At 46.3% G+C, this 21,778-nt stretch overlaps 9 protein-coding genes across 9 annotated transcripts; 4 read left to right on the top strand and 5 right to left on the bottom strand.

Annotated features, from left to right (window-relative positions):
* Positions 1 to 3: 3 nt before the first annotated feature.
* Positions 4 to 1,061, top strand: JR316_0001807 (Aspyridones efflux protein apdF; the record flags this gene model as incomplete). Its single annotated transcript, XM_047887607.1, has 6 exons — positions 4 to 292; positions 412 to 475; positions 536 to 558; positions 614 to 671; positions 745 to 862; positions 924 to 1,061. The coding sequence occupies 6 exons, from the start codon at positions 4 to 6 to the stop codon at positions 1,059 to 1,061; spliced, it is 690 nt and encodes a 229-aa protein (XP_047752530.1).
* Positions 1,062 to 4,049: 2,988 nt separating this feature from the next.
* On the bottom strand, positions 4,050 to 5,860 carry JR316_0001806 (uncharacterized protein; the record flags this gene model as incomplete). Its single annotated transcript, XM_047887606.1, has 5 exons — positions 4,050 to 4,655; positions 4,719 to 5,317; positions 5,372 to 5,456; positions 5,510 to 5,573; positions 5,643 to 5,860. The coding sequence occupies 5 exons, from the start codon at positions 5,858 to 5,860 to the stop codon at positions 4,050 to 4,052; spliced, it is 1,572 nt and encodes a 523-aa protein (XP_047752529.1).
* A 1,469-nt stretch (positions 5,861 to 7,329) lies between these two features.
* Positions 7,330 to 8,061, bottom strand: JR316_0001805 (uncharacterized protein; the record flags this gene model as incomplete). The annotated part of the gene is made up of 2 exons (XM_047887605.1): positions 7,330 to 7,895; positions 7,950 to 8,061. 2 exons carry the CDS (start codon positions 8,059 to 8,061, stop codon positions 7,330 to 7,332), a joined length of 678 nt encoding a protein of 225 aa, XP_047752528.1.
* Positions 8,062 to 8,489: 428 nt separating this feature from the next.
* JR316_0001804 (uncharacterized protein) lies at positions 8,490 to 9,803 on the bottom strand (the record flags this gene model as incomplete). The annotated part of the gene is made up of 2 exons (XM_047887604.1): positions 8,490 to 9,640; positions 9,791 to 9,803. The coding sequence occupies 2 exons, from the start codon at positions 9,801 to 9,803 to the stop codon at positions 8,490 to 8,492; spliced, it is 1,164 nt and encodes a 387-aa protein (XP_047752527.1).
* Positions 9,804 to 10,609: 806 nt separating this feature from the next.
* On the bottom strand, positions 10,610 to 12,184 carry JR316_0001803 (Endolysin; the record flags this gene model as incomplete). Its single annotated transcript, XM_047887603.1, has 3 exons — positions 10,610 to 11,901; positions 11,957 to 12,038; positions 12,164 to 12,184. The coding sequence occupies 3 exons, from the start codon at positions 12,182 to 12,184 to the stop codon at positions 10,610 to 10,612; spliced, it is 1,395 nt and encodes a 464-aa protein (XP_047752526.1).
* A 551-nt stretch (positions 12,185 to 12,735) lies between these two features.
* On the top strand, positions 12,736 to 13,014 carry JR316_0001802 (uncharacterized protein; the record flags this gene model as incomplete). Its single annotated transcript, XM_047887602.1, has 2 exons — positions 12,736 to 12,772; positions 12,827 to 13,014. 2 exons carry the CDS (start codon positions 12,736 to 12,738, stop codon positions 13,012 to 13,014), a joined length of 225 nt encoding a protein of 74 aa, XP_047752525.1.
* A 507-nt stretch (positions 13,015 to 13,521) lies between these two features.
* JR316_0001801 (uncharacterized protein) lies at positions 13,522 to 14,718 on the top strand (the record flags this gene model as incomplete). Its single annotated transcript, XM_047887601.1, has 7 exons — positions 13,522 to 13,715; positions 13,784 to 14,025; positions 14,091 to 14,197; positions 14,252 to 14,324; positions 14,377 to 14,390; positions 14,435 to 14,509; positions 14,572 to 14,718. 7 exons carry the CDS (start codon positions 13,522 to 13,524, stop codon positions 14,716 to 14,718), a joined length of 852 nt encoding a protein of 283 aa, XP_047752524.1.
* Positions 14,719 to 14,979: 261 nt separating this feature from the next.
* Positions 14,980 to 17,416, bottom strand: JR316_0001800 (Calpain-1 catalytic subunit; the record flags this gene model as incomplete). Its single annotated transcript, XM_047887600.1, has 10 exons — positions 14,980 to 15,247; positions 15,298 to 15,325; positions 15,385 to 15,478; positions 15,539 to 15,765; positions 15,815 to 15,949; positions 16,006 to 16,364; positions 16,418 to 16,663; positions 16,742 to 16,797; positions 16,848 to 17,109; positions 17,169 to 17,416. 10 exons carry the CDS (start codon positions 17,414 to 17,416, stop codon positions 14,980 to 14,982), a joined length of 1,923 nt encoding a protein of 640 aa, XP_047752523.1.
* A 1,675-nt stretch (positions 17,417 to 19,091) lies between these two features.
* Positions 19,092 to 21,756, top strand: JR316_0001799 (uncharacterized protein; the record flags this gene model as incomplete). Its single annotated transcript, XM_047887599.1, has 4 exons — positions 19,092 to 19,196; positions 19,245 to 19,412; positions 19,516 to 20,135; positions 20,190 to 21,756. 4 exons carry the CDS (start codon positions 19,092 to 19,094, stop codon positions 21,754 to 21,756), a joined length of 2,460 nt encoding a protein of 819 aa, XP_047752522.1.
* Positions 21,757 to 21,778: the final 22 nt, after the last annotated feature.

The following is a 21,778-nucleotide window of genomic DNA, read 5'->3' as shown; positions in this document are numbered from 1 at the left end:
CTCATGTCCATGCCGAAACCCGTCCCATTGCCCTCTTCTGTCTCAACTCCTGCGCCTATTCGCGCCAGCTGGACAGCCGTTCTCAAAGATGCACGGAATGATTGGCCGTATATTTTAGTATTATGCCAGGGATTCATCATGTGTCTTGGGACCTTCGTACCGCCGACCTACCTCCAGCTCTATGCGGAAACACACGGAACATCTAAACAAGCGTCTTTCTATGCCCTTGCGGTGTTGAACTTCTCAGGTGTCTTCGGGCGAATTGTTCCTAACTATCTGGCAGATAAATTTGGTGTGTTGAATGTGTATATCCCGTGTTTGGCAACTACGGGTATGATGGTTTATTTTTGATTGTGGGCGTTCCACTGAATCTTGTGACATGACATGACATGACATGTCATGAATTTGTAGGCGCCCTTGGTTTTGCCATGCTCGGCGCTGGAACTCCCCAGGGTGTTTTCCCTTTTGCCATTTTGTAAGCATAATTCCTATATCTCTAAATCTGATCGAAAGATTGCTTATATCTATGCTCCAGTTATGGGTTTTTCTTTGGCGGCAGTATGTGCAAGATCTTTTGGAGTGTGTAAATAATTTGCCGACATCCCGCTCTTAGCCAATGGGATGTACCTTCCCCTCATTAATTCACTCAGCACAGGAAGTGCTGATCATCTGTGGTGCGTTATTTTACATTTTTAAGACAAATTACCTGTAATAAATCACTACTGACGTCTGTCTTGGGAGCAGGAAGCGCTGCGGTATATCTCTCATCCCACCGGCTGTCGCGGCACTCATTGGTTTGCCAATCACTGGAGCTATACTGGGACCTGATTTCATATGGTGGAGAGGAATATTATTCGCGTCGGTGAGCTCATGTCTCTTAAATCTTCCAGTTCTTGTTTAATCTGAAGGTTGTCGTCTGGTAGATGTCCATGCTCATTGCAACTATATTGGTCATCATTGCGAAGATTCTGTTTGATAGAAGGAATGCCGCAGCGAAGCAGAGCGAAAAGCTGACCAACTCTCCGAATCCGATTCTGCATATTAAGGATGAAGTTCAATAGAGTTTGGTTTAGCCAGAGCCTATTTCTCCGTCGATTGGTTTTTTTGGGAGCAATGAGTACAGTTTTATAGATCCATAGAGATAAGTAATACATAAATATCTAGTCCGAGTTGTATGTAATATTACACACTAACGTTCGCATGAAGCGCATCCAGAAACTGCTTTCCGTCAGATGCGGAGGTTGACGCATGAGCTCGAGCACCAGCGTTCGCTGGTCTATACACCCTGCGTCTGGGTATAGCGACCTTTTTTTGATGTGTTACATGTTTTAGAGGGCAGGTGGAGTACTTTCTCCATCCGTGTTTATTGTGTCTCCCTGGCTATTGTCTGTATTCCTGGTTCATGAAGAAACATAACTCTGCGCCTCGATGGAAATGTGAGAGTATCCATGGATTCTGGTGCCACGTCATCTAGTTGAGTAGTACGAACTCCTGACGATTCTGTGTCCGTAACAGTTCTGAGGCCTCGCAAATGTCGGAACTTCAATGAAAGCTGGACACGATCAACGGTCTGACCCTCTTGCTTGACTGCTGCAGCTCGGAGGTTGATGATCATCCGACAGCTGAAAACACTACCCATCGAGACAGTAAAGGCAGCAGTTATTAGGACATTTGTTGTCTGTATGGGTACACCTCGGTGAATAGATTATTCATGGAACAGCGAAGTGAGATGGATCCTACCGTTCCATTGACAAGCCACACTGCCAATGTGGCCATGTAAGTGATCACAAGCCTAGATAGCCGGGAAGAATCGGGGGTTTAATAACACTTAAAAAACAAAACGATGGAGGGAAATCACTTACGCCATGAACATCATCAGGGAGTCGCGGATTACGATATTCACCAGTGTCATCCCAACACCATGAATTTTACGCTCGGCGGCAAAAGTAATAAATCCTCTGATAATGACCAGCGTACAGAGCATTCCTTCGAAGACGATAAGCGGTATGAAGAAAGCATATGAGAAACGGGGAAGTGTGGTGGAGCAGATATTATTGCCTGGAATGTAAATTGGATGTGCTAGGATGATGTGTTAGAGAGACAGTGTGTAGAAATGGTTGCAAGACTGACAATCATTTGCGGATCTGACGTCATAAGCGATGATAACCACCAGCGCAATTCCACAGAAAAAGAAAATGAACAACATGAGCCGTAGAATGCTCTTGCTTCTAGCATACAGAGCATAAACTCTGATTTGAAGGACTCCTGATGGGATTTTGTACATTTGACTTAACGACTCAACACCTCTACCCTCTACGAATCTTCACGTACCATGTGATAGAAGCGAAGTGATTAAAACTGTCAAAGATTCCCATCGCACAAATGGAACGCCTGTTGTGTGTCAATGGATTGGTGAAGCAATTCTTTATTGAGACGCACATCTAGTCGGGCGAGATTGTCAGAAACATCTCTGTGAAACAACATTTAGCCTTACAAATGATTCACATCAGTAGTTAGTACACCTTTGATGACAGAGTATATCAGCTGACAGGCGTTTATCATAAGCACATATTCACCCACCGTATGCCCCGAACCTGATGTTCCAACCAAGTTAAAAATGTCAAGTTACCGCAAGCTAGGAACCTCACCCCGCAGCACTGACAGAATAATATCTTATCTATTTCATTGACCACAAATGAGTATTTAGCTGTTGCACTCTTAGTCTCGAATACTCACTAGAAGATATAAAACTTTAGGCAGAGACCATTTGCTTTTCTGATCGTTGTCATAAACCTTCCGTTAGATCATACTGTTAGGCCGTTTCCTCCAATCGGACTCACCCAAATGAGTGCAACCTATCAATTGAGGAAAAGAACGTTAAAGCCAGACTAAGCGTAGCGGATAGTATGGCATTACCTCCATATCCAAAGTCGAAACTGTACCGGGTCATTATCAGTGATCAATACTTTTAGCGTATGGTTATTGATTGTTTCCCCTTACAGTACTCAAAAGCGATGATTGTATGTGCAACCACTGAATCAGAACATCAGTTAGAGTTGAAATATTCATCGCATTTTCATGAATCAAAGTCATCACTTACAGCGCATATACCGCACTAGATACAGCTGTCGGAGGGCCTCCGTTAGAGCAGCCACATCGGAAGCGGAGTCCATTGCCGCGGAGAGCGAGTCGCGAGAGACGAAAAGAACATGGAAGGCATCTTAAGTAGGACCAGCTAATGACGTTCTGATTTTGCAAAGGTCACCCATGCAACCCGGCCGTGCATAGGTTATGTGATGTTGTATCTTCTGGAAGAAGGTTTCATGAATCCCATAGGTGGTTATAAAGGGCTTGTATCGGTGAAGCTTATCACATTCAGGCTTTGGTTGTGATGAGTTACCTGCCGAGCACCTCCATAATCTGTCAATCAATTGGGGAGAACTATATTTGGGAGTTGGGTGGTCAGATGAAGGTGAGCAGCTGTTCGTCCCCGGGGTCCATAATTGTCTTTGTACAACATTATCTGTTGCGAAATTGATGCGAAGTCCTGAAAGTAAAACTTCTGTCTCACAGGGTCGCAAAGTGCATTGAATGTTGCATAGACAGCTAGTGATTAGAATGCGGTATCAAACATGGAATGCAATTGTTGAACACGGCGAAGTGACGTCGGCCAAAATCGGATGACATAAGTTTTTCTCACACCTTTATGTATTGGTGCTTTTGAGGAAAACCCTCCAATTAATGGGGGGGACGGGACCTGGCTAGCACTTGATGGGTTTAAAACGAACAGTGTCCACAATTCACTGCTCTGAAATACGTGTACATTTTTTGTGTGATCCAAACCGTCTAAAAGACTTCTTACTCGAATACAGAATGTTTAATTTTACAGTATCTAATGTACGACATTGTAGTAATAAATGAAGGAAAGATCTACACTAAAAATATACGTAAGATATCGAAAAGCAATTCAACAACGATTTACAAGATTTCCAACTATAAGTATCTCTCAGGAATATAAGGCATCCATCCCATACAGAATGATTCCCGAATCACTCCTGGACACCGTTCGCGGCAGCAGCAACACTCGCACCTGCCTGTGCGAGCGTCCGTGACCGACTTCCCCCGCTCGACCCGTTCACTGCAATCCCAAACGCCGCGAGCACGGTTAAAAATGCACAAAATACTAACACCCTGATCTCTTCACCGGCAGAGCTTCCTTCGACCAGCAGCGATAGCACCCCAAGCACGCCCGTTTTCCGATGACGCCCCGGGTATCCCATGGGCCGGAGGTCAGTGCTATACTTTCTTGTGCGAGTCGATACGCCGAGCCCGAGTGGCCACACGAAGCGGCAGTACTCCGTCCCTGTCAGTGTGAGGGGCAGTCCATGAACGTCACAAGCCACCTCGAATACCCCCGTCGCGCGCACAGGCAAGGCAAAGGGGATGAGAGTGCGGTTGGGAAGGGCGAAAGAAAAAGGAAGCGGGACAGGATACACAGGAGGAATAAATGTAAGCGAGAACGTTTGCAGACGCGGGTTGGACTGTGCAATTCGTGTTGCGCCGGACACGAGCGTTTCATCGCCCGGATATTTGACAATGGTGAGATGAAGGGATCGAAGTTTGGGAAAGCCTCGGATTGTCTTTGCAAACGTATCCTAGTTAAAAGTAACTAACATTGAGCCATGACGGTCGAGAGACGAAAGTTAACCGTAACTTACAAGCTGAAAAGATGGTTTATGAGCACAGGTGAGCTCTAGATGTCGCAACATAGGACAAGATTGTATAAGTGACCGAAGTAGGTTCCCGCTGTCGTACATAGAGTGCAATGTGAACGCGATTTTGAGACTCATAAGTGAGGGCAAATCTCGCAACAGGCTAGCCACAGTAGGAGCGGAAACATCTCTTGTCTCTACCGGATCGCGGAATGTGACATACTCGATCATTCGATGCAGATGCGGAAGAGCCTGCAGTTGTTGATGAGTTCCCGAAAATCGTGTGACGTTAGGTAACGAGCCAGGCTCCAGAGTGTTGAAGTGGATGGCTTGTATGGTATGTCGAGATAAACTGAGGGATTTAAGGGACGGATGTGCTTCGAGAAAAGTGATAAACGGGCGCTTCTCCCCTGGGCTGATGGACCGATTGAACCAATCAACACACACGTCGCCTAGTGTCAGTTTTCGCAGGGAAGGCCAGCGTCCTTCTAAGATTAAATGAACATCTGCTGGCACACTTGAGTAGCCGTCGATCCCGAGTTCTTCTAGGTTTGGACAACGGTGAATCAACATATCCCAGAATTTTCGCAACACTGCATGTTCTTCTGTAACAATGCCTATTTAGCTCAAAAATCGTATAAAAATTGGTAAATGCGAACCATCCACAAACATATCGATTTGATTATCGAAAAATCCATGCTTAAGAGTCAAAGAAAATCCCAAGAGGTCCTTGAAATCATAAAGCTAAAAATAACTGTCTTGAGTGATAGGAGGAATGAAGGGACTCTAAAACGAACATGGCTCTTGGGTTGCGGAATGGTTGCACCAACTGAGATCCCAAGGAAACGAAGCTGTGGACAACTACAACAGACACAACAGACGGCGTCAATGGCACAAATTTGAAAAACAATATAGCGTCATCAGACATACCCCATGCGTAAAGCGAACCACATATCATCCAGCATCGGCAATTCATCTGCATCCCAATGGAACCTCACCAGGGCATCCAAACACATCCCTGACGCTATGTTTCTCACTGCCGTTGCAACTTCGATGTTTTCGAGGATTGTCATGTGCGGTTTGCTCGCATGAGGCCTCACAACAAGCCGTCGCACATGTCGAGCGATGTCGGGGCGTCGGGAAAGCATGCTGAGCGTCATACAGCATTGCTCCACAGATTGCAAAACCACTGTCTCATAAAGCACTGCAGATACGTTAGTGAAGACGTATTTAGACTATAATGTGCTGTCGTTATTTGCCATAGGATTGTGTGGTGTGTTGTACTCACGGTAAGGCAGAGATTTAACACATCTAAGCGGTTCTCGATAAAGGAGGCAATTTCGATGAGTAAGTCGCCTGGTGCCATGGCAAGCGCTGACTGGCTAGCTTGATTTGCTGGATCATAGGCTACGTTGACTAGGTGGTGCATTCTGGTGTCGTCGCTGGGGGGCCTCTAGGAGAGGCCTGTGGTGGAAATAGAAGGAGAAAACATGGAAAATGGCCGACCCGTTCTTATGATGGAAGCGTTGCAACAGGCCGGGATCGGAGGTCATTTTGATTCGGTGACCGGCCATAATATTTAGCGTGGTTTCACACGGTTTTGTTGAACTGGAACAGCAAGTTTGACCTTCTCCTTTATATAAATGTCCCTGCATTCGCTGTCGATTCTCGTATTTGATACACAATCTCCTCTAGCCGGCAGGGTGTTGATAAAGATAGCGGCTATCTACCACAGGGAGCCTCAACAACTGCGACACGTCCTGTGTCCGTCATCATCACCTGAGGCCGACCACAGATGTAAACAATGTCTGTTGGACTTTCTTTGGGGTAGGGAATTCGGTTCATGATCCGGTCCAAGAAAGGAGTAGGGTTATATAGGTTTGAGGGCATCTCACTGCAGACATGTCGGTTCGTTGAACTGCTGCCGAACCGCGAATTGTAAACGTGAACTGCGAGCTTTGCACCCATGCAAAGTGTATTTATTGAAGTGCGTTCCCTATTGTATCCGATTTGTTTGCGTTTCACAGAAACGAGCACTTCTGAAATTTATTCTCTGAAGACCAATACAAAATGGCGAAATGGTAAAACCACTTGTAGATGTTGACGCATTCTGCAGGACAGCACGATGACGGTTTCTGCTCCCCATGATCTGCGACAAGCCAGAAGAAACCTTGAAGCAAAAGATATTATTCAACTCCCAAACGTGAGGATTCAAAAGCACGGTATAATTTGTTGACACTGATTTTAATATTTTAACACATAGACTAATAACATAGTGATATCCGTGGTTCAGTGTTGGAGGTTCATAGGATGAGGTTCGGCGAACTTCCAAATTTACGGGCCAGATGTTCTGACCAGTGACAGCTACGCGGAAACTCTACCCCAGGTTAAAGATTGCCTTCAATTGGGTATATATATTGCACCAAGGCAAACCGACTTGTATACTTCGTATCAGCTCACCATTGGGTGAGTTCTGTAAGCCTACATGATGTCCTTGTGTTGTCTAGCTAGAAATTGTTCAATTATGTTTTGGCTAATATAACGCAAGGTTTGTTCTATCACTGTTCTGACTTTCGAGTCCCAGAAACTCTATAAACTGTCCCTCCAAGGGTAGCGTCTAGAGCATCTTCAGCACCTCTAAGCCACGGTCAAACCCCGCGAGACTTGTACCATCATTCTCGTCGTCATCTCCCACGCCGAGCGCCGCACCCAAGTCGTCGCTATCATCTGGCTCATTGGAAAGGTTGGCACTTAAATCTCCGTCATCGTCTGGTTCGCTGGAAAGGCCTGCACTGAGATCACCGTCATCGTCTGGTTCATTCGAGAGGCCTGCGCTCAAATCTCCATCATCGTCTGGCTCATTTGAGAGGCCGGCACTTAGATCTCCATCATCGTCTGGTTCGTTGGAAAGGCCTGCACTGAGATCACCATCATCATCCGGTTCGTTGGATAGGCCTGCGCTGAGGTCACCATCATCATCTGGCTCGTTTGAAAGGCCTGCACTGAGATTGCCGTCATCGTTCGGCTCGTTGGAAAGGCCGGCACTCAAGTCTCCATCACTGTCGGGTTCACTGGAAAGGCCGGCACTCAAATCATCTCCGCTATCAGGTTCGTTTGATAGGTTGGCGCTTAGATCTTGTCTCGGAAAGATTACTCGTTTGATTATGCCGGCTCTGAGGTCCACTAACACAATTGCCAGTTAAGCAAACAAGAATGATTTTACTGAAGAGCACGTACAGGCGCCAAAGGTATTACCGAGTGTTTTCTCGGTGAGCGAGGGGTTGACGATGGTAATTGGAGCGGCTTGCGCGAGAATGATGGACAGGAGAATAAATGTGAATGATTTCATATTAAAGGGCCTCGTCAAGAGGAGTCGAAAGCAAAGGAATTAAAGCAAGGGCGAACCAGAAATCCAGTGGTGGGTAGTTTGCAAGGATTTCTGGCACTTTATACGGGTGATTTCACTGTTTCAGATGGTATGACAGGTAGAAACGGATGCTCTGGTTTGTGTGGTAGGTTGCGTATCTTGATCAGAATAATAGACCAAAGCCTAAGTATAGCGTTGCATCACCGTCGCCAGGGATATTAACGATCGGTCTGCTGCACTTTCCCGGAATAATAATCAAGTAAATATCCGAACCGAGAGAAAAATAATTCACGCTTGACTGGATGTATGTGGCTTTCAGAAATTCGTCTTCATTGAATAGGTAAGTGCTCTAACGACAACTTTACAATGATGTTATTACGGTTTCTTGCTTCCAGGCTCTCCCTCGCTTCTCAAACAACAACAGTGGCGGGTGGTGCATTGGGTGCTCCAGGAACGGGACCGCCCTGGGGGCTGTTTTTGGTGGGAGGTGCAGGTTTGTTCCAAAGCGTAGCACTGGTGTAAGTGCCTTGACTAATTGCTTGTGCCCAGCTCGAGTCGTCAAATCCTGGGTTGATAAACGAAGTGGGGAAAGGAGTCGCACTGCTGAACTTCCAGGTAGAATCCGTATTCACGCGGGCCGTGTTACCACATCCGCAGGCGCAACCCTTGATTTGCCCCGAGGCTATTAACCAGCCCGGGCCACCGGCGTTTGCTGCGTAAAAAGCGATGGTAATGGTGTTGCTGGGCATGAAATTAACCTGGTAGCGTTTAGTGGTTTGGTAGTCCGTCCCGGAGCCCACCACTTGACCGTTGATATACATCGTGTACTGGTCATCGCAGCCAACGTCCATTGTGATGGTATCTGCATATTGACCCGGGGGGAGAGTGACCACCTTGCGGAATATGACGCCTCCTACAGGGGCAGTGGCGACCTTAGTCTCGTCCAAGGACCAAATCCATGACGCGGCGGTCAGATCCGGGCCAGGATCTTGGTTCTCGGCAGGGAGGGTCATTGTCCAAGGCACGGCGCCTGGAGCCATAGGTGCTCCCTCAATAAATGGAGCGGGCCATGCGCTATCGTCGAACGCAACCTGTGCAAATCCTGCGGGTGCTCCAAGAATGGCGTGCCACTGGTTGTCGGTGACGATGGTATCTGTGAAGCCATTGCTGTAGCGAACTTTTATGGCGGCAATAACGCCAGCCTTGTTTCCCGTGTTAGATTTGGCTGGCGCTGGAAGGGGGCGATTTTCAGCCTGGATTGCGAAGACGTTACAGTCGGGTACGAGGGGTACACAGAACCGATATGCAATCAAGCTCCCAGTTCCAATTTGGGCACCGTTTACGAAAAGGGTGAAGTCATCGTCAACGGAGACCAAAATTTCTGCGGAGAGGGGAGTCTGGCCAGCTGGTGGGTAGTAGTCACGACGGAACGTAGCGTTGCCTGCAGGATAGGTGACTCCATCAGCGTCGCGGTCTGGAAACCAAATGACCTGAGCGCCGGTGAAGTCAAGGCCGGCAACTGCGACCAGGTGTACAGCTACTGCCCAGATTGCACAAAATGCTACAAAGTTTTCGGAAAATTAGTTGGCTTTCCTTGTTGAAGTGAGTTGAAAAAGCACCATTCAACATACTTGATCTTGAGGCAGGTTTTTTGAGTTACTTGCTCTGATGTATCTTGCGCCCAACTTCTCCTTTTATACTTTCAAGTTACCTCTTGAGCTCATAGTTGTAATTCACTAGTTGTAATTCACTAGGTCAATGGTATGCCCCTTGGTTTAGATATTAGGTTAGATCCAACTATGCATCTTAGCCCACCTAATAGGTTTGGAAGCTATTTGGTAGTTTTGTTATTTAATGAAAGGAATCTAGTTTGCGCATACGCAATTAAGCAGTATCTTATTTGGGTTATCAGATTTCTCTTAGTCTGCGTTTTGCTCTGAAATTCCATCGTAGTAAGCACCCAGTGTTCAGTCAATGAGTCAAAAATTCTTTGATTGAAGTTTGAAAGATTTTCACATCTGAAGTCGAATGTGAATCCAATCCCCTATCCTCAAATGCCGTAAATCTAGGCGTTTTCAGCAATCGGCCCTGTCGAACGTCTTCATAAATCATGTCTACTATGAAGGCTTCAATGGGAAATGGCCCGCTTCTCTGGAGGTTTGCAGCTAACTTAGTTATATTTAATTCATTGGCATGTCGCTAAGAGTTCAAATCTCGTTGAAAATGTCTGCTGGTTTGACAGAAAGGATTTTATGAGACGCTTTGCTGTTGAGTTATTCAAGTCAACCCGCGCGCTAACTTCCATACGCAATGTCCCGGAGATCAAGCGGCGACGTGTTGAATTTCCCACGTCGAAATGACGCATGTGGCACAAAAACATTTACCTCCCTCCGCAATGCCCGGTAACCAAAGAAAAGCAAGATTGGACATAATTTTATTGCGCTGCACAACTAGTACGTTCCTTCCTTTCGTAAAGTAAAGAAGATAATTGAAAAGTCATGTTAGAATGAGTACAAAAATGTTAGAGAAATCAGCAAAGAGGATGAGCTGTTGTACCAGAAGGTGTCTGGAATAGTGAAACCTCAGCAGCGCGTCGTCTGGCAAGACCTGAGGAAACTTTTCCTCCCGCTTTGTTAAACCGGGGGATCTCAGCAGCCGCTACGGTGTTAGGGTCCTCTCCGTTGTTCAGTCTCTTCAACAAAGTAGAGGTTTGAACAGTTCCGCAGCCGAGGTTGAATGCGAAGCTTGTCAATGCGCCGAATTGGTTGTCATTGAGAACGACGTTCTTGCCGATAAGACCGTGAAGGCAGTTTACGAACTTGGATGCGTCGGATTCAAGAAGTTGCGTAGCGGTATCCTGGCTAAGCGGGAAGGAAAATGGTACTTCGGCACAGTTGGCTTTGACACATTTGTGTCCGAATCCTGCAGTTGGAAGGCCAATTGGGTCTGGTTTCGGGCTGGGGACGAAGCCTTCAAATTGTTTGATTAGAGAGATGGTGGCAGCGTTGGGGGCGGTAGCGCCTGCTGCACAGTTGGCATTGGCATTTGCGTCGGAGTTGGCATTGGATGCGGGTGGTGCTGCAGCGGCTGTAGACTGGGTGTTGGACGCAGCGGCGCTGGGTGTAGCAGTGCTTGTAGAGTTGGTAGCGCTGCTGTCATCTGTGGAATCGTCGGAGTCTGTCGAATCATCAGTGGAACCAGTCGCATCACTGGTATCTGTGCTGTTGCTCGCCCCGGTGAGGTCGCCAGCGTCAGTGGTATCATCAGTCCCGTCGGTCGTATCAGCTGTATCGTCGGTTCCATCGTCCTCTGCGTCAGAGCCGTCTGTAGCCGTATCTGAGCCATCGTCTGTGTCGTCTGTACCATCATCTGCACCATCGGTTCCGTCATCTGTACCGTCCAGGCCATCAGTTTCGTCGAGTCCATTATCGGCATCGCCTGTGCCATCGTCGCCGTTGTCTGCGCCGCCGTCCCCACTGTCAAGGCTATCTGAGCTGTCGTCGCCATCGTCAGTGGTATCAAGACCGGTATCGTTATCGTCGCCATTGTCTGTGCCATCGTCGAGACCAGCATCTTCTCCGGAATTGTCTCCGTCGTCGAAGCCGTCATCACCGCCTGACTGGTCTAGGCTATCGTCTCCAGAGTCATCCTCGCCGTCATCTTCGTCGTCATTGGAACCGTCGTCGAAGCCATCATCATCCCCAGAGTCATCCTCACCGTCGTCAGCCCCTGAATCATCAAAGTCATCGTCTTGTCGCGCGAAGACGCTTCGTTTGAGGAAGGGTTGTGTGATTTCGACGTTGTTTCGTGTGCTTAATGAGACTGGAAATTGACCGGTATTGTTAATTCCGATATTTAAGTCTTTAATGTTTAATACTTGCACGTACAGGAGTCGACGGTACCGAGGGCCCTTTCAGTGTTACAGGGGCTAAGGACGGGTGCGGCCCGCGCCAGGGTGACTGCCAAAAGAATGAGAGTAACCGATTTCATATTTTGAAAAAGAAAGCCTCGTCAAGAGGGAAAAGATTGTTAATAAAAAAGAGAGAAAAGAAGGAAGGAACGAAGATTGGGCTGGGGACCTTACCATCATGGCTTTGAAGGACATTTTATATTCAAGGGTCTAGTGGAAGGTCAATGTGGGTTTTGACAGTGAGCACCGGATGGCGCTTCTGTCCTAGAGTGATAGGTGAGTGGCATGCACCATCTGCTTTGTGTACCAGGTTGATGACATTTCGTGAAAGTCGTCGGAGGCATGAGAGAATTTTTGTGATAGATTTTCTTTCCATTCAATTTCTATTGACTCCACGCTTTGACTCACATTTTCCATGAACCCACATAACCAAAATTTGCAATTTTTGTATTGATCCATAGGAGAAGTATAGTAAGCTTATGATTGTTCTTAAACGTTTACAAATTCTGAGTCGCCAGGACAGGACTCCTATTCTCTATCTAAAAATAAATTGCTTAGATACCTTGACGGATTTATTTATAAATCAGGAGCCAACGAGTCCGTTCCCTCACATAGGCAATTAATCAATGATCTCTGGTGAGTAATATATTGATGACCTGTCTTGTAGTCGTTGGTAACCCCGACTTTGATCTGCGTGAAGAAGCAGATTTCTGTTGACAGGCGCCTTCGTTGATCATCGAGGACAGATGGCGCATGAACATTGTAATCACCTAGGCGGTGTTGGTTCGTCATATACTTTGGTCATTATCACTAAATTATTAAATTAACGTCTTCCAGCTACATTCAAGCTCTTCGGGATGTATTTACGTGTACCTCAGCCAGATTACCCACTTAGATTGCTACTCAACCCTGGTCCCTATAATCGCGAAGTTCGTAAAGTCATAATGCACGGGAAATACCTTTCCGAGCCTGAGTTGTCATCTTTACATGACACAGGGAAGTTGGCAAAGTCGGTCACTGGATGAGTATGGTTGGCTTAACTTACAGAGAACATCGCAGATAGTTTCTCCATACTTCGATAACGAACTGGGGGAAAATGTCGGGATAGGTCTGGACACGCATTGCCTTTATTAATACAAGTCGCCGTGATCTCCCATCTGACCTCTGGGGGATTATCTTCCTGTAGTATTTCCTAACCCCCTTGCCGCTACTAATCGCTGCAAAGCAGTAACTAGAACCTAGCTTTTTTGAAGACTGCTACAGTGATTCCGACTCGTACCGAAGTTACTAACAAATTGGTAAGTTGGAGCAAATGAAATACTTTTGTTACAAGTTGCACCAGACCTACATACCCCGGATTGACAAACATCGCGTCCCGTCTATTTTCGTCGGTATACTAAACGATCAGCATTCTAGTCTCCGTCACAAGAAAAGATTCAAAAGAACGGTATAAAACATGGACGCTAGTTGAAATAAATTCACGAAACAAACCCTACTAAAGTATAGCAGGTCCTCCGAAACAGCTATCGCAAATGGTGTTCATCAAATCATTGATTGTCGCTGTCCTGGCTGTGGTTGCAGTCAAAGCTAATGTTCTCCAACAATCGTCCAGAACACCTGCGGCTTGTGCCTATGTCTTGCCAAACATTCCAGGTGGCTTTAGTCAGCGAAGGTTTGCTGATTTCTCAAGCAACACACCTTCGGATAATCCAGCAACCGTTCTTGGGTATGCTTCCACCAGGCCGATGGTGCCTTGCATTGTTCATATAACCTGCCTTCAACTTTACTGTGTAGGACATACAATATTGGGATCAGCAATTATGGACCTGTTCCAAGTACACCGCTGACCCATACTTTTGTTCCTGAGAATGTTGCGTTTGGAAACGGATACCTGGGATTAAAAACCAGCGCTTATGCTTCCGGATCAGTGCAAAGTGGCGAGATCGTCACGAACGACGTTTTCATGTATGCCTCTGTGCGAACTGTTTTGAAATCTACAGCCACGCCGGGTATAGTGGAAGGGAATTTCTTCTATTGTAAGCCTTGATTTGTTTTGTGCATCGTGGATAGCAAGGCTGACTAGCGAGCGGGATCGGCGTAGTGGACGTTGCTACGGGCGCTCAAGAAATAGATTTTGAGATTCTCACCACCACGATATTTTCCTCTAATAATCCCCTGGTTCCTCCTGGAATTTGGGCGACTAATTATGTACGTGGCATGAAATTTGTAGATGGAATGCACGATAATCAAACAAGGATCAAGAATAACACAGGATCGAGGATCAATACCGTCAGCACTATTCCGTTTACCTTTGATCCTAGGACCGATTATCATGGTAAGCCTATCGTGCTTGAGAATTTGAGTTAACATATAACTGTCTTAAATAGAATATCGTATTGATGTGAGCATTTTATGTTTCCTGCAATCTATTCTACCATAACACAGAGTTTCTTTCAGTGGTTTGGAACTACGACAAACTTCTACATCGATGGTGTGCGAGTCGCTCAACATGCGGAACCCGTAAGTCAGCTGTGAGCTTCCTGGTACCACTTTCTAATAGTCAATGTGTTTTACTGTCGTAGAGCACAACCCCGACTGTCCCTGGACATTGGATCTGGAATTCATGGAGCAGCGGCGACGTCAATTGGTCGATGGGTCCTCCCACCGCAGATGGAATTTACCAGATTCGGTCGATTGACCTCTACACGGGTTATACGAGCACTTGCTAAGATGTGTAAGGGAGAAACCAATCACCAGCATACACCCACTATATGACGTTGATACCGTCAATAATAATGATATCATTTTAAACTTCGATTGTCATGTCGCCTATATACCATCGGGGATATAACAGCACGGATATTTGATCCTTTCGAACTACATCAAGAGAAACTCGGAGGCAGGAATACATGAAAGGGGAACGACCCCGTCGAGGAAAGATGACCTTATCTGTTGTCAATATAACGGGAACCTTGCTATTCATGGGGGTGTTAATAATCCATGGCCCTGCCAAAGACCTTTGCTACCGCCCCATTTTGGGTATACACTCGCATACCCAAGAACAGAGGCGGTGTAGTGACCTGTATGTAGCCTTGCGTAGCGGGGGGTGCGTCTCCACCTTCCGATTTTGATTCTTGAACTTCTTCATCTTGTTTTTCATCTTCATTATTCTCTGAATTCTCCTCGTCCTCTGGTGTCTCTGAGCTGAAGAAGGATGGCTGACGAGTTATCGTGGGGAGATCCGTCTCCGCTACATCCCTGACATAAATATCAGATATCAGATCATGATGCCGTATGTCGGAACTTACTCTTCCATCTTTTCTTCTTCATCGTCGCCTGTAGAAGTGCAATCGAGAAGTAAGCATAGTTACATTCACCGATTCAAAATCATTTACTTTGAGGTAACACCCTAGCCCACGACATGCTCATTTCCTTTAGAACACGATTTCTTTTGCGTGTAATAAAGCTGTAAGCAGCTTCAATCCTAGGCTAGAGCGATAAATAAATCAGTCTTATATCATGTGTGACTCCAGTTTAAATGACCCTTACTAAAATGACGTATTCTCCCTCTTCGAGCGTCAATTCGCAGGAGACGCTTCTCCTGCTCCCTAAGCTAATACCAGAAGTAGCAAGGGGTTTTGAAAGTGCCGAATTTTCGATTCTGTGGACAATGAAATCCAGGTGCCATTCGGTGTCCTGCATGTTACGGAAGTATCGGGTGTCTATCTGAGAGAGGACGAGAACGGCAGGGGTATCCCGATCAACCGATAAATGGACTGAGGATACAGTTAGACTCAGCGCTGAGGGCGGGCATACGACTCTTACATTGGATGTCTCCATAGAGCCATAAACGTGTCAACGGTTGAGGCGAAATACTTATCCAATACCAGGACATGCTCCAGCTAGGGTCGAATATAGTGGCCCTGTCGATCTGAGAAAACACAGTTAAGAAGTCCTTGTCTACAAAAATCAAAATATTATGAGACTCTTTTTGCCGCCAAAAAACGCAGACTCACACTCCATCAAGAACTGGCCGTCGTTTCCGAATGAATGCCCAAGTTCTGGGAGTGCAGAAAGCCATTCGTTGGTCCATTCCTTCGACCCGTCTCCCCATGCTCCCGTCCACTCACTCTCCCCCCATGGATTACGCACCACAACAAATCGCTTGCCGCGACACTCGTGAACGCGCATAACCGAGTATGCATGTCCAGGGAGAAGCCCTTGAATCTGGAGGTCGCTGCGCTGGCTGTGAGTTTCATCAAGATCGAGAGACACGCCAAACAAGCGCATATGAAGTTCATTGTGTTGAAGTTCGTTGCGCCAAAACTTGTCTTGACTGAGAAGATCAGCCGTTTGGAACGAGGTTGCGACTCCCCTATGCAAATAAATATCAAACCTCAACCAAAGATGATGGTGATATAACAATACCCAGTAAGGTCCTCAATGGCATCGGCCAAAAAGCCTCCGTCAAGAGAGGCGTAGTCTCCGTGGAGCTTAGCATATGCCTTCTCAATGAGGGGAACCCAAGTCTCCCCCACTGTCCCAGAGCGTGCGTATAGAAGACCTTGACCACTTTTCTCAACAACGTTATGATAGTTTTCGCGATTATAGTGGTATAGGCGTTTTTCCTCTTCTTTTAGCTCATCAAATTTGGGCATAGACCAAAGAAGGAAACTATAATAAAGAAGAACAAAACGCATCAGTAGGTGCCAATGCTTTAGAAAATAATCGTACTCATCGACAATGACTGACTGCCAATAGCAGTCGCGGAAAAATATGAAGCCGTATACACCGACCTCTTCGTTATGCTAAAGTCAATTAGACTTTGGAGTATCATAAAACAGTTATTCAAACTTACAGCTACACATAGCTTCCGCAACAGAGCGCCCGAGTCGACTGTAGCAATTGCGGATAATGCTGCCAAAAACCAACAATCGCCCAGACTGCCTTGGCGTACAGCACTTGCTTTGGGTCCGTTCGGTCCAAAAAACACTGGATTGTCGAATATTTCTGTGACGCGCTTCACAGCTACTCGGGGCCTAGGTACAATAATTTCGTCTTCTCCCGGAAGCCCGAATCGGCACTGTTCTTGATCCTTCTCTAGATCAAACTCGATGTCCCTATCAGATAGATCAATGTATCTTTTATACGACTGAAAATAAGTAATGCCGGCGGTTACCTGAATTTACGGTTTGTAGCGCGGCATCGTTGGATGATGCTTTCTACCTCTGCGACGCACTGTTTGAGAGCATTATCGAGCTGCTCGGAGACAATAAGGCCGGCTTTAGCATGCGGTAAAGATTCTCCAGTGGCTTGTTGCTTGGCCAGTCTTTCACGGAATCGTTTCCCTTTGCGTTTGGCATCGTTGAGCTCCATCTTGGAAACTCCATCAACTATGCCCTTGAGTCCTTTCTTGGCCCTTTCCATATCTTTGTTGGAGTAGCAGGAAGTAGTGGTCGGTTAAGGAATCTAATCGCTTCGCCTCCTTTATATCTGTTCAGAATACAGAATGCCGAATGGACCAATCTCCGATCATCTACAACCATCTTAGACCCACATATTTGTGTGGGGCTTCTTTGATCAATGTACACACGACATCCAGTGGACTTGTGCACCTGGTATGTTGAGAATGTTGATAAAGACAGGTGGGCGCGGCAGCTGGCGCGGCAGTGTGTATTGGAATCACTGATAAATTTATAAATCTTTGAACAAACGGTCATTTAAAAACAGTCGTTGGATTACAGCATGAAGGACACCTACTCCAGTAATTTTCGTAGTATATATCTTCTATGCCTCTCTTTACAGGTAAATCGGACACCATCAGCGCGACATGATGTACACTGATGGGTTATCGGATTGCCAGCACAAGTTATCACTGCTAGCTTAGGTTAGATTTAATGTCCGTTAATACTATTACCTGAGCACTATCTCACGAACTGTCCACTAGATCTATTATAACATCCGTTAGTTGCGTCGTATGGCCTAAAGGAGTCAATATTGTCCCGAAGAGAGGGCAGATCGGAGGAAATGGTACATTGCAAAGGGTAACTTGCTGCTGCGAGTGACACTTTAGCAAACAGGCTAACGTTGTTCCGGAGATTGTGCTGATTTCGTGGGTGGCCGTGTATATCACTGATCAGTGCAATGCTACTATTATCAGTGCCCACTTCGTCAACGTTGGAAACATGTTGTCCGAAAATAAACCTGGAGCACAGGCGGGTGATGTTAGAGAAATATAGTGAGGAAAGCAAGGACACCTCGTCGAAAGGAATTTCATGAATGATGGTAGCAAGAGTGCAGTTCAGAGAGCCCATCGAGCCAAGCTGAATTAGTGAGACCGAATGGGTGTCCGCGTGTCCGCCCGACATCCGCCGGACAGAGTCACGTGACTACCTTGTCATGTCGCGTCTCAATGTACATCGCGCGCGCTCTCGCGCGCTTTGTACATATACTCAACAACCCTAATCCCTAATCCCTAATCCCTAATCCCTAATCCCTAACCCCTAACCCCTACACCCAACCCTCAACTACCTAATCCCAACCCTAAGAAATAAAACAAACTACTCAAATTTGGAGCCACTGGAATGCTTTCATCGCCTTATTTTCTTGGACATGTTTTCACAATGTTTTCTTGTTGTGTCACCCATCTATTCTTGTCCATTCCTTCCTATAATAACCATCAGTGTGTATAGAATAATCCATTACAATACAAATCCTTCTTGAAGTCTTGAAGTTGTGGGAGTTTTGAATGGTAGTCACGTGGATTGTCGATTCATGGTTCCGCCACCAACAAAACTCTCTCTCATCCACGAACACTCAATCTTGTCCGATGCTGCAAACTTGTCTGATACTGATCATTGTTGGTTCATAAACGCAAATAGCCGGAATCTCCGACCAATTTTCTAAAGTGTGTTAAATCCCTTAATGTACTGTTGGTTTGCGAGTCCCTTAGTAACACGGAGTGGAGCAGAACGTTAAACTTCTCTTTGATGAGCAAAATGGCAGATAGCAAATTCATGCATAAGGTTCCCCTTAAAAGAATGCTTAACCCCAGTAGCTCCTGGGTGAGAGTTAACACCTGGCTTATATATTGACTTGCGCAATGACCATCTTTGTTCTTTGCACCGATGGATCCAGCAAACTTACTACACCGCTAGTCCAGCACCTCAATACACTTTTTCTCAATTTGCTGATAGTGACGAACATAGTGAGTATCATATGTGTTCTTATGTTATTTTGACTGTTCACCAATTAGATACAATTATCTAAAGGATTTGGAACAGACCTCAATCATTGGGACGAGCATGGTTCCGAAGCCGGAGAACATGCACAAATCTGGTATATATACAACGACGAGTCAGCCAAAGTAGATGCCGCTGTCATAGACGGATGTAACCGGGGAATCGACGTTCTCCTTGTTTTTGTGAGTTGTAAAACTTGTAAGAATCCAAATGCGACCGATAGAATAAGAATATACCCCTAAGACGGGATTATTCTCAGCGGTTTTGACCACTTTTATCATTCAGTCCTACCAACAGATGCTGCCTAGCCCATCGGATACAACCAATGCCCTCCTTTTGACACTTATCTCAGATCTTCGTAGTTCCTCGTTGAATATTAGCGATACAAATATCAGTATCCCAACTCCACCAGGATCCAACTCTCCTTCTGCTTCTCAGATACGATGGGTTAACGGTTTGTGGTTTGCGGCGCTATCTTTCAGTCTCTCGGCTGCCTTGGTATCAATGCTGGCCAAACAGTGGATACAGCCCATACCAAATGTATCGGGGTCTCCTCGCTACCGCGCGCGCAGACGCCAGCAGCGATACCTCCAACTGCAAAATTGGCACGTCTTTTTTGTCATCAATGCTTTACCTATGCTACTTCATATTGCTTTACTCCTATTTTTTGCTGGAATCATAATGTTATTGTGGTCTGGAGACTTGGGCATAGTCATTGCCACATTTACTATCGTTGCTCTGGCTTACATATTCTATGCTGGATCAATGTGGATGTCTTTGACGAATCCGGATTGCCCATATCAGCATCCCATATCTGAGGAGCTACGCCGCTGGGTGACACGATACGACGGCCCCACAAAGTTACTTGATCTTGAAAGGACCGCAATCCTGCCCATTCGAGCCGCGTGAGGAATTTATACTACCCAACTAGGTTCGAATACTCATTCTATTTGGCGTAGACGCACTGTCATAGGCCATATAACTCCAAGTTCTGATGACGACATGGACGCGCACTGCCTCGTATGGTTATTACAACAATGTACGAACGACGATATCATTGCAGCCACACTAAAATCCATCGGAGGACTTCCCTATGATTTTGCTGCCTTTCACGTCCTTCGCGAAGCCGGTGCCATACCAATGGTTCTACAACATTTCAACAACTGTTTTCGCCGTGATATTTCCTTTGATAGCCAGTGGCATGTCGCGGACGCCGAAAGTGCAGAAGGGTACTGTCGAGCATGGATCCGACTAACACACGGAACATCCCATACATGGCCACAAGACCTTCGGAGACCTCTTCACACACTTCGGGACGGATCGACTGACCTGCACATAAATGCCATTGCAACCTGCACCTGGGCACTGGATTCCCCGGAATCTCGAAGTTCCCATCTCTCCCTTCTCTCTCATCTGAGCCAACTGGCCATAGGTGACCAGAAATATAGCGAACTAAGTCAACGGTGGCTTCTTGAAACATTCCTTGAGTGCACATTGAGCTGGGAGCTGCATAAAGCAGTGGTCAACGATATCACTGCCAAATCTGTCCCTATTCTTCTCCAACTGCTGCAACGAGCGACCGATCAATCTGGTTCACAGAACCACACAACAATAGCTGCAATTTTGCATTCGCTGACTGTCGGAGAAGTAAACGCGGTTTCCCTCTGGGACGAGAAAAAGAGATATTTTAATTTTCACAAAATAGCCATTCCATCGCTGGCTGCTATTATCCGTGATCCATGCCGCTTTGGTGTTGAAGGCGAGTTACTGGATTTCACAGTCACAGAATTCTCTCGTCTTGCTGCCCCTGCGTTTATGTCGGAATATTTCCCAACTCACGTAAAAGACATAGCGAGGCAAGGCTTGTCGAAACTTTACCTCGAAGGCCGAGTCGGCGTAGGTGTCGTACCAGATTCCGTTCTTGCCGATATCCTGCAGATACTCTACCCACCTGTAAAAATCACGGAAGACCAACATCCATTATTCGTCAAAACCCTGGTTCAAACGCTGGCTAATTCAAATGACGTAAACATCGCCATATCCTCCATACGTCTGTTAGAACGACTCCTCACAAACTGTCCCAGCTCGGTTGTACGTAGTTTCGCAGAAGAAAATGGAGTCCCAGCGTTACTTCGTTCGGCACACGCAGGTGAAACCGACAGTCGCCGCCTTCAAATAGAATGTATACGCACATTGTGTATATTCATTCATAGTAGCGCCTCATCCTCCACAGTGGGAACGCTTTGCCCATCTCACCCACCGGCTATCGAGAAGCAATTCGATGCAATATTTCAGTCTGATTTCTTCATAATTCTTATCGCAGTCATAGACGCGCGTCGATGGTGGTTGGAAGAAATAGCGGAAATCTGGGTGCCATCTTTGTTGCTTCTGTGTCAAGCTCGACCACATGAACGTATCTGGAAGAGTGTCGAGACGGTCTTGAGGAAATTTGCAGAACTCAACGATGGTGAGCATGGTTCGGAAAGACTGATTGCAGATCTAGATAAAATGAAAGATATATTCTAACCTGACTTAGTCTGAGGATGTT

The sequence above is a fragment of the Psilocybe cubensis genome, chromosome 2 (genome assembly GCF_017499595.1).
Source record: "Psilocybe cubensis strain MGC-MH-2018 chromosome 2, whole genome shotgun sequence".
NCBI lineage: Eukaryota > Fungi > Basidiomycota > Agaricomycetes > Agaricales > Agrocybaceae > Psilocybe > Psilocybe cubensis.
The sequence above is the reverse complement of the archived record's forward strand: the minus strand, read 5'-3'. Positions and strand labels throughout refer to the sequence as shown.